This window comes from Polyodon spathula, chromosome 9 (genome assembly GCF_017654505.1).
Source record: "Polyodon spathula isolate WHYD16114869_AA chromosome 9, ASM1765450v1, whole genome shotgun sequence".
Classification (NCBI taxonomy): domain Eukaryota; kingdom Metazoa; phylum Chordata; class Actinopteri; order Acipenseriformes; family Polyodontidae; genus Polyodon; species Polyodon spathula.
Window position 1 is genome coordinate 38,677,213 of NC_054542.1, and position 12,170 is coordinate 38,689,382.

The 12,170-nt window shown below is 35.7% G+C and overlaps 1 protein-coding gene across 1 annotated transcript in view; it reads right to left on the reverse strand.

The window, feature by feature from the left end:
• Positions 1-6,997: 6,997 nt before the first annotated feature.
• The window catches only part of LOC121320810 (collagen alpha-1(IV) chain-like), a 70,587-nt gene continuing 65,414 nt past the window's right edge, over positions 6,998-12,170 (reverse strand). Inside the window, exons 46-52 of the mRNA XM_041259462.1 lie at positions 11,735-11,863; positions 11,523-11,621; positions 11,183-11,395; positions 10,524-10,701; positions 9,965-10,079; positions 8,165-8,337; positions 6,998-7,824 (exon numbers count right to left, since the gene is read on the reverse strand). Coding sequence (XP_041115396.1) covers positions 7,743-7,824; positions 8,165-8,337; positions 9,965-10,079; positions 10,524-10,701; positions 11,183-11,395; positions 11,523-11,621; positions 11,735-11,863 — 989 coding nt within the window. The 3' untranslated portion in view covers positions 6,998-7,742. The remainder of the gene's footprint in view (positions 7,825-8,164; positions 8,338-9,964; positions 10,080-10,523; positions 10,702-11,182; positions 11,396-11,522; positions 11,622-11,734; positions 11,864-12,170) is intronic.

The following is a 12,170-nucleotide window of genomic DNA, read 5'->3' on the forward strand; positions in this document are numbered from 1 at the left end:
TTGCACTTGCAGCACGCATTGGTTGAAGACTTTCTTCTTGAGGCATAAGGGTAGTTTCCCTTTCTTATATATATATTCATTTTAAGTGCCTGCAGGGCATATCAAGACATTACAAAAAACAAAAGGAAAGCTGAAATGTTTCAATCCATATTTAATATTAATTACACCTTTGTTCTTTTCAGCATTCATTAGCGTACTGCTAATCTTTTGCTAAACAGTTTTCAGTTTAACACTTTTCAAAGCATTGGCTAGTTATTCAATAAGATCTTTATTGTTGCTTGCACTAATATTAAGCCTTTTTTAGGCCCAGACCTTCTCAGCTGGATGGTAATTGGGTGAATTTGGTGGCCAATCATTTGTCCATTTGACTTATTTTTCTGAGCAGATTTTGGATAACCTTTGCCCTTTGGCAGGAACCCCATTACTTTACATTGCTTTACTGTTTCTCAGTCTTTCGTTAATCTAGTGATTCATTTGTCCACAGCTGTACATTATTACTGGAGCCCTGCACCCTCCAGAACTGTTGCTATTGAGTCCATGATGTCAATTGATAGTGATGCGAGCTGGCACAATGCAAGTTTATCAGCATTACCAAGGATGGCTGCTGTGTGACTGAACAGACTATCCTGTTCAGTAAGTTGCCACTGCCAGCAAGCCCCCTAGACACATGATTAAATGATAGCCACTTCATGTATACCATTTGTGAAATCACACGGCATACAAGTAAATGCCCTTGAAATTTCAATAATGGATCTTAATGTGCTTGATCACATCTACAAATTCCACACATACTTAAATGGGTTTCTGCAAAATTAAATTTTATGTCATATAGTTTTAATACAAGCTACAAATAAGGTACATTTTCAAGGAACCATTGGGAAGCAACACTAGTGTAAGGATTTTTAACTTGGTGTTGTAATTTATTATACATTAGATGATTAGACTGTTCATCTGAATATTTTTATTACCAGATTGTGACTTTGTGTTATCCAAATTCAGTGTTCACAGAGGCAGAGTGACATGTGTTTTACAATAATCCACAAATTACAAGAAGTACCAAACCTGTTTTCTTAGTTTAGTCGATTACTTGGGAGAAAATTTAACAAACAACATAAATGAGCACAGTTGCCGACTGTTTACTTGCCCCTCATTGGACAGCATGTTGTTTGTTGAGCTGTGGCTTTTCACAGTTGATTGGCTAAAGATGAGTCAGGGATGGTTTCACAAGAGCAGCTAATTGTATTTTAATCTATATCAAAAACATCCTGTTAAAATTGCCTTTTCTGGGAGTCATCACACCACTGAGAAGATTAAATGATTAAACACAGCCCTTCTTTTTTTTTGCTGAAGCACTGTTTAAAAATAAATTGAGATTATTCGTCTCAAAACATTCTCTAAAATAATATTGTGTTAAGAGTTTTAGATTGCTGGTAAAAAGTAAAACAAGGAAATACCAGAACCAGCTAGAGACGGAGAGAGAAAGCAAAACAAGATCTTCTTTGACAGGACCAGACTTGAGGTTTTTTTTTTTTTTTTTATCTGGTGGCTGTTTATAACATACATTTGGCTAATCTCTAACCAGTTCCTAGTGGCAGGTGTATCACATCATTACAACATAACAGCTACTTTTTCTGGAAGTCTCTAACCCCCTTCCCACTTGTGTACTTTCAGCAAACAATCCAAGAAAGACCTGAATAAACAGTGGTCTTGGTGCTTTTAGTAAAGCCATTGTGGGTCAAATGACTCATGTGAAATAAAAACATAACACACTGTTCACTTGCTAAGGACCTTCTATGGAAAGTTACATCATAATGTCAGCTTCTGGGGAGGCTGTTTTTCTGATCAACAGTTTTATTCTCTGTGTGCTGTCAGAGTGCTCCATATATTTAGAGAACCACTTGTCCAATTGAGATGAATCTTTGAGACCTCCTTTAGCACAAATGATTGAATAATAATCTCATAGGCTATTGCTGGGGACAATGATCTTGGATTTATAAAGTCTGGGTAGCACTATGGCCATGAAAACTGATATCTGTCTCTACTGATCAGTAGTGTCGATTCTACACGTGCTCCAATGACATAATCTATCTTATTAGCATCAATGGGATGGTTCCTTTTTTGATACATTGAAATGCTGTTTGATTTAATACTGTTGCCTTCAGCTAGGATGCATGGATTGCGTATGTGTGTGTGTGTGTGTGTGTGGGTGTATGTGTGTGTGCTTTGTAGCAGACTACATTAAGTGTGTACCACATGTTGTGCTTCTGTGAGTGTTCTGAAATATGGTTGAGTTGGCATGTAATGTGAAGGTTGTTATTTGGATATGGAGCATATAGGTTTACCTGTACACAGGTGAAAAAAAAAAAAAACTTAATTATACAGGTTATCATAGCTGGGTGCATAAACAATTATTTTATATTCACTAATAATAAGCACAATATTTTTTAAAACACTAGAACTGTACCCTCTTATTTCCTCTTAAATTTCCCCCATGGCACGAGTCATATGCTTATTGACCTTCTTAGAATGAACAGCTAGGTATTCTATTTATATAACCTTGGGTTATTTATACTTCAGGGCGCCCATTCCCTCTATATACACAGCAGGTGCATGGTTACAAGTGCACTAAATCCAACAACAGCTGCAGGAAACTGCTTTCCAACTGGAAAAACTACCACAACCACAATTTGACAGTTTACTTAATTTCCAAATTTCCACAATAAAAAGATATTTAAAAAAAATCTGACTGTTATTCACAAATATTTGTGAAGTTCACATTATGAGGCCTGTTTGTATTTTGTGTTGCGTATCAACCTGCACTTGTAATCTGCCTACTTTGATGATTAATGGCAGCTTCCCTCATATCTTTCTCCTGACTTTTCCCACACATTCCTGGGGGTGGTGTCATATGCCTGAGAAACGGTTTGAGTAACTTTAAAAACCTGATGTACGTGTACTGTACAGTATGTGGGAGCAAGGAGGTGCAGTCCCACAGTAAATAATGTTGACAGTTGTATGGAGATACTAGTTAATCAGAACATTTGTGTTAGGTAATGAAGTTTCACTATATGTTTTAGAAATGCCTAGCAAACCCCAGTAAATATTTACCCCAGAATATCTTTCTAGCAATACGGTCGCTTTCTGTAAAGCAATGTGTTCTGCTGTGTCTGTTCTTTGATAAAATTAATTTGGTCAGAGTACCATTTGTGACAAATCTAGCCTATATCATAGCCTCCTACACCAACAAACATAAAGCAATACCCTCTACAATTATTTGAACTAGGAGCAAAAGTCATTGAGGGAGTATTGTAACCTTAGACCAGCGGTGTCCAATCACAAGCTTGGAAGGGCATTCCACTCCAGGTTTAACAGGTGAGCTTAGCTACTACTTCAGGATCTGGATGGAAGTTTAATTGATTTAATTAAACAATTTAGAACAGGATTGGATCAAAGACCAGTAGTGGAAGAGTCAACTTTGCCCACTCCTGCCTGAGACCATTGATACACACTTTAGGTTCTTCCAATCTGTTCCAACAGGACTTGTTCCAACCATGCTCTCAACTGTTGAACTAGTACACAGCTTGTTCCAAACAGGTCTTCGATTGTGTAATTGAACATAGAGTGTTCGTTCAATTAAGCAATTAAACCTGGTTAGAACAAGATTCTGGTTTCAGTTGGACTGAAAGAACCCCAGGTGTGAACTACTGACTGGTGACCTATCCTCCTCATTCTATATTCTCTGCTTAAAGCATGCTAAAAATCCAATTTAATAATGAGGAACATTTTCTGCAGCTGCTTTACAGTTAATGCACTGGTTCAGAGACATGACAAGGGTCTCAGAAGGACATTCTAATTACAGTAACAAAAGCACAGTTCATTAGCTTTACAAATTACACATAAAACAAGCACTTCTCATCAGAACTTAGTCTGGTTATAACAGTACTTATTACCCAGCCTATAAACCCTACAGTGCTTTGTGATTTAAAAAGAATTACAAAGAAAATGTCAAGCAGTTTCAGGTAGCGCCAGTTTATTATATGCACAGTGCAAGATAAATGAAAGCTACAAATGAAATGTTTCAAAACTGAAAGTGGTAAATAGCCCCATTTGGCCATCTACAGTTTGAAAACCTCTTATAACAATATTTTAAATCAAAACATCTTCTGTACACAGGACCAGATATGTGTGTACGTAACACATGATATCAATATTTTCAAAGTTGAATGCTTTGTGTAAGTGGAATAATAGGACCTCAGAAATAAAAATGTAAAAAAAAAAAAAAATGCAAAAAAGAAATAAATGTGAAATACAAGTCAAGGGAATTTATGCCAATATAATCCAATGCTCTCGTTTGGCCACATGTAGAATACCTCTCTACAAAAAAAGTCTCTAGTTACAGGGGTGAATGATTTTTTGTTTCTGTTGCTATTTCTAATGTATCGAGAAGGAAAACTAATCCCATAACATCATGGCATAAGCTATAAGGACATATTGAAATATGTTCAGTCTAATAAAACATAACAGACATTTATAAAATCTTAAGTGGATGAAAAAAAATTATTACTTCAAACTTATCACAGAGAACAGGACAACAGGGCGTAAAGGAAAGCAAACAGAGTAAAAATGAGTTCAGAACAGATTACTTGGTGAAGCAGTAACATCTAAAACACCAGGAACACTTAAACCCAATTACCATTACATTCTACTCTGGTTTAAGATTCCCCAAATGGGGCAAATGGTGTACTGCAGGAGATGAATCTCAATGGGCTGAACATCATCTCCTTTTTCCCAGCATGTAATATACGTACAATTGTAAATTAACCAAATATAACCCCTACCCTACTGTGTGTATCTATGGTATGTAATAGGTTACATGTAGTATGTTATTCAGAACTTTCTGCTGCCCCGGCCGTTTCATTATCCTCGCCCTTATACGATAACATTTCACTAAATCTTTAGAACACCCAGCTCACTCTTACTTGATCACACATTTTTCAGGTAGTGTGTACAAGCTGTAAGTACTACAGCAGGACTGAAACACTTACAGTACATTTCAAATCAACTCTTCAATACATCCTTTCCAAGGAAATTTGGTTTTGCTGTCATAGAGTCATGCTTGCAATTACACTTTTCTGTCAAAAATTACACTTATACAAGTACACTTTACTGTAGAAAAATAAATCTGAGTAAAGTCTGAGCAAAATTCCAAGTATAACTAAACAATGCATTACTGCATGGACAAAGAGAGGGTTATTAATGAGGACACATGCTTATGAGTCTTGCAAAGCAAAGAAGATGATACTAAAGGGTATTATAGGTGTCTACAGCTTAATATAGTGTGCCCTCCAGTGGTTAAATCGTGGTATTAGTGCAGACGTCCATTCAATCTTATGATATGAAAACCACACACATAGCCAGTTGGATATGCATATTACAAACTTAAGAACACATTTCATACAAATGATTTTATTATAAACATTAAAGAATTCATGGGTTGTTGTGCTGAAATATAAGCAGGAGTATTTTTTTTTTGTTAGTCTTTAGATCCCCATGTGGAAAATCCTTTCTGTGTGACTCTTTTTTGGAGGTCTGTCAAGATTCACATGTTTCCAGGAGGTTTTGGTGATTTACAGCATAGCTTGGTTCCCATTGAAAATGTCAGATTTCTTTTATAATTTTATAATAGATCCTGGGAACCTCATGTAATAGATTACTGTTTCGCTGTTTAAATTGCTTTGGGAGGATTTTTCAGTTCCGATATTTAACATTTAATAACATTTTCAATACAGTAAATGAAATCATTAAAAACTTCATTTCAAAGTTCCTTATGACAGCCCATGCTAGATTCACTCTAAAGCATTTCTTCATTATTATTATTATTTTTTTTAAAGCCAATTTAAAACACATTTACACACATTTAAAACTAAATGTAATTGAGTATTCTAAATGTACTTTGTGTGTGTTGGAGAGTATAGTACAAAGGCATTGTGGCTACAGTACCTTCAAAAACAGTCAGTCACTTCAAAAACCCTTTATATCCTGGAGGGTCACTGAGCAACTTTGTTAGAGAGTCTTTTGTGTTTGCCGGCCTCCGCTTCCCTTTTTACTTTGTTTTCGCTTATTAAGGAATCACATCTTTGTTACTGTAGAAAAGGACACAGCCAACAGTTGTCTTTATAGAACAAAAACACAGGATATAAAGGGTTAAATAATAACCTAACTGTACCAGTTGACATACTAAAAGAAAAAACACACATTTGCCCATTTTCCCATTGGAAATAGTGATATTTTGAAATATCACTGTCCTGGTCACAAAAGCAAAGTTTGTGGGGAATAATAGCCATTTTCTATACTTTTGAGGCATAAGCAATTAGGAAATAACACTTACTACCCAGGAACAAAAAAAAAAAATAATAATTGTTACACAGTGTAATTAACTTGCATAGTCAAATAATTCATGTTGTGTGTGAGTGTGCGTAGCATACGTGATGTAGCATATATAAAAACCCTAAACAATATTAAATACAGAAACATCAAATTCAAGAATTGGGGTGCAAAAAGTATATACTTTCTTTAACTGAGTAATCATGAGAAGATACAAAATGTCCAAATTGTGTTTCACGAAAAGCTACTTAAAATATCACAATCTGTTAACCCACTTGCTGGATAAAACCTCAAGAAGTACTTTTTAAAAGTAGCAGGAACTCTTGTGAAAAAATATATATATATATATATATATATATATATATATATATATATATATATATATATATATACTGCACCATTAGGTGAATAACATGTATTCTAAAATATGTAACCTTAGAAACCACCTGAATATACAGTATTCTATAATTGAATTATATAATATTTTACTGTATTAGTATTGTATTGCATTTGAAAAACATTTCGTTAAAAAAAAGAAGTTAATGATTGTGTAAATAAAATAATTTAGCTATCATACCTATTTTTATTATACAGAGGACCGTATTGCAAAGCGTTCACTCAAAGCTTTAATTAACACTTTTTGAACAGATAAAATTCCATGTTAATGTTACAAAACTCAGAAGCAAAAAAATAAAACAAGAGCGCTTATTATTTGGTTTTATCTTCCTTTAAAAAACTGTTAATTAAAACCTGTGGGAAGTACATTAAAAACATAGCCTATTATCTGACGTACGTGCCATATTTATACTGCAGGGTTTTTTTAATAGTGTCTGTGATGGGTAAAGATTGTGCATACCAAAGCAAACTGTGTATTCTTTGCTTTAAACTGCATCAAACTGATCTTGATTCTTGATTTTTCAATGAAAGCTCTTGTAATCTGCCACCTCCATCCCTAACATTAGTACATCTTTAACAATGTATTTATATCTACATAGGCTGCAGTTAAGCTCAGAAAGCTTTTGTATGCATTGTAGCACCTTCCTTATGAATTGTTTAATTTCAATGGACACTTGCTTAAGTAATATAAATCAGTGCAGTAATAAACAAAGTGCCATTTGGAAAATCTAAAATACCGAATGTACTTTCTCAGACAGCAAAGTACCAGTAAGGCAGAAGGCGCTCTCATGGCTTGTTCTCCGCTTCTAATGCACTTTGGTGCTGGTTCTTGTATTACATCTGTTCTTGTGAGGTACACAGGATGCTGTTTTTTGGTTTACGCCTCACTTTTCTTAACGCAATAGCACCATAGTTTATAAAAAGTCCCAAAGAAGACTTGGCAAAAAAGAAAATCGAGGATATTATGTCTTCTTCATACAGACATGACAACGACTGATGTGGGTCCGTAGATCTCCTGCCTTAAGTGTAGCAGAGACAGGTTTCCTGAAATTAAAAAAGAAAAAAAAAAAAGATGAAAAAACTTTTATAATAAATAATGCAAAATAAACTGTTCCAGAAAACGTTCAACAAATAGACCAAAGACAACATGAAATGTTCCAAGCTTACACTGTCAGTTTTGCATATTTTTTGACATTCTTATGCTAGGCATTTGCCAGTTTTTTATCATGGTTAACCATATTTTGACCATGCTTTCAGGTGCTTTACTACAGTTGCCTGAAGAAGCACCCGCAGCTGCCTTTGGTTCTGCAGCTTCTTTCATTGTCCTGATTGGTCAGGTGGGCAGCTCTCATTTCCAAAACAGAGATGAAATATCACAACTCACTTGAACAGTTCACCATTCTCAATAGTAGCTAGCCAAAAACTGTAAGTATTGGCATAGTAGTTGCAGGTTCCACGACCGTGGCACTCGATGAAGGGGGCACTGCGGAACTCTTCCAAACAGGAGCCAGGAGAGGCCAGGGCCTGGCCAGAGCCCTCTGCGCCTGCACTAGTGTGCTGCAGAGTGAACAGGAAAAAGAAGTCTTAATGCACAGTGAAATGCATCTTTTCTACAGCCTTCACATTCTGAATTCCCTGCAACAAGAAGGCTGAGACTCATTTACAATTGCAAAACTGGAATACCAGTACCTTATATGCTCGACACAGCACCCAGTCTTACCCCCCATTCATTTTTTCACTATCTTAAAATATTATATTCGTTATTTTATTTTTATACACAATTAATTAAGTAATATTGACTTATATTTTGTTTAGTTTTAGTTTATTTGTAATAAAATAACATTTGAAAAAGTATTTTGCCACAGCAAATTGAGCCTGCAAGCAACCCTGTCTTCTACAGTCTGTAAGCTTCCAGTAGTGTCCTTCATTTTATTATATAGATTGCATTATATATATATATATATATATATATATATATATATATATATATATATATATATATATATATATATATATATATATATATATATATATATATATAGTGTTGCAGTCAATGATTTCACAGTAGCCAATTAGCACCTGCCCTCAAATAGACTCTTATCCAAATAACTACCCAGGTAAAGAGAATGTTAAGAAAATAAGTGCCTGGGTGCCATTTCATTTTTCTCATCTGTAATGAACAAAAGATGTTATGATTAATGGACTTCAAATAATAATAATTACCCAACTCCACTGTGTTTTACATAAATGATATGGATAGACAGAGGGGAAAACTGTGTTAATTTAATAAACATCTTGAGATAATTGATGTATTACATATATTCACAGTGTGCTATTAACAAAAGGCATTACTTACAAACATACAGGTCTATGTTATGTTTTATTTTTGCAGTTCCTAAGGATCACATAGCTACTATTAATGTTTCTTGATTGAGTATTAAAGACTTGACAGTAATTTAACACTGAAGTTGCATACTGTAAATGTAAAAGAGGCTTAAAACAATTAAAAATAATCATTTGTGGACTGTTCTGTAGGTAACTGCAGTTTGTGTTTTGTCGAGTTGTGGGTAATTAAATCAAGAAGGTATGTGGGGTATAATCATATCTGTATTCAAACTACTGCAACCTGTAAACCTGGGAGCTTTTGTGATCAAAAACAAAGCAACTCCAAGGTATGTGTCATTTCAGAGTTGGTGAATATGAAGTGAAATGGAAAAGTGAAAAAGTATTGCATCATTGATAGATGCAGAGACTAAAAACAATATGGCAATGAAAAGGGTCAATTCAACTGTACACCTCTTGTAATGGAACTTTATTGAACAATTTCCTATCAACACCTTTGAACTCAACCGAGAGACTCACAGAACACGTGTCACGAGGCTAAAGAAACCAGAAGCTGGATGAGATATTAACAGTTGTAAGTGTGGTGTTGTGGTGGGTTTGCAAACTCAAACAAGATCCCCTCATAGGGATGCTAAATTACCAGTGCAATGTGTTTTATATTGTACACGGCCCTGTAATGAATGTTATGAAATATGATATTCTTCTGAAAAACTATAACAACCCAGTTGGTGATTACGCACAATGAACGAAATTGCAAAACCACAAATACAAATGTATAATTGAACAAGGATAGCACTGAAACAACACGGCATAACTCGGTGTAAATGAACTCAATACACACCATGACGAAAGAATAGCCAATCCACAGGGATTCCCATCCACTTGGACATTGTGGGATCTGGATTGTCTGGCTGTGGACTGCAATTACCATGGCTGGTGCTTCACAAACTGAGCATCTGTAAAAACAAAACCCATGTGGGACTATTGTGTAATAACAAGACTATAACAAGACTACAAAAAGATTTGTGTAACACTATAACAAGCTTATTTCATAAGTTAAGTGAACACCATTTAAAACAATCTTAACACTCAGAAAACATGACCTCTGACACATGCTAATAATGCTAGTACAAACACATTTATTTTTTCTATAAAAATCCAGTATAAAAAAAATCTAAAGAATCGCAGAGATGTTGAAATGGAGGAGAGTCCAGAGATATGGTACAATAGGTACGCAATTAACCCTTGCTGTATATATGAAGCACAAGTAACACAGGTAAACTTTCAAAATCCTGTTTCTAAATATGACCAATGGGTAACGCCTTTGAACATTTCTGTATCTACAATTGCAGATGTCTCTTTTATTAAGTAGGGCTTTGTGCCTCTCACAAACCTCTTACCTGCTAATAAAAGGCCTGATACTTTCACCAGTAATGGGAGCCATATTCATTGGCATTGGTTCAGGGGAAGACAGCCAATAGGAATAGTCATTTCTTGATGCAAAGTTGCAGACATTGTTAATGTTACAGAACAAAAATGGCATGGGACTAAACTTGCGAAGGCAGCTTCCAGCAGTACCTATGATCAGAAATGAGACATACGTATTAAATGCCTAACTAACCAGACAGGCATAGTGTTGACCTAAGATTGTAAGGAAAGACTATAATGAAATGGTAAAGAATGAATGTCAGCATATATGATCAAAGTTATACTATATATATGTGTGTGTGTGTTTGTGTGTGTGTGTGTGTGTGTGTGTGTGTGTGTGTGTGTGTGTGTGTGTGTGTGTGTGTGTGTGTGTTGTAAAAGGTTGTGTATGAAAATGTATTTTGACAACTGAAAGGATAACTCAACTGGAATCCATTTCAAGAGCTCCCCTGTTGGTCACTTTAAACCCTTTTATATCAACCTATTTCAAACATTTGTTTCCCGGGACCCTTTATAGCTTGATCACTTCTCTGGAAGTGTATCCTTATACTTTACAGAAAGCTCCAATACAACAAGTACAAGATTCTGACCACAGAGTAACAGTATCGTGTTTTACTTATGGAAAACCAACCTAAGTCTTGGCCATGTGCCCTTTCATTGCCTTGCACATATAAGAGAGAATAGCCATCGTAGATTTTCGTTGTTCCTACTGGACATGAAGGCACCTCTATCATCTGGCTGTGTCTTGTAACAAGGAAGCCATGAGCTATGGATGATGGTCCCGGTATCCCTGCTGGTCCTGGCAAGCCATCAGGGCCTGGTGAGCCTGGATATCCTCTTGGGCCTGAAAAAAAAAAAAACAGCAACAATTTATGAGACACAATATGTGTAAAATAAAAAGTCTTTGTGTACAATTAGAGGATCTCAGGCTGAAAAGTGTTATTATCTCATTATTTGTTTACAGAACATACCTGGAGGGCCAACCGGTCCATGTTCTCCTTTCTGTCCGGGCCTACCATCAAACCCAGGAATTCCATCCTGCCCTGGCAAACCAATAATTCCGCTCACACCTGTGACAGACAGTAGTTTATTATTAGTTTAAGGGTATTATTTATTATTTGAAGAAATGTATTCACCATTGGTTTATAATAGCAGTTTCCTGCTAAAGAAACCCAATAGTTACCTTGTTGTCCCTTGGGTCCTGGATATCCTAATAGACCAGGGGGTCCTTGTGGACCTTGAGGGCCAGGTAAGCCACGTTCTCCTTTAACTGAAATTATAGGCCCTGGTGGACCAGGAGGGCCATCGATACCTAAAAAACAACCATTGGGGTAATTCATATACAGTCGCCACCGCTTAGAACGGGGGCGTTTGTGTTAACGTGATTCACCTGCAGTAAGCGATGGACGGTATAAACTCCCACACAATAACCTGACATTCAAAAATGTCCCCCAATCACCAGCACAGTAATCAAAACAAACAAGCATGTATGCAGTTACAAATCTTTATAAAGACACTCATTACACTAATAAAAAAATGTGCTAAAACCTATGAATGTAATAAAAAGTATGTGCAAATAAGTAATGCCAGTGCAGAAATGTACAGTACAGGTCGGCTAC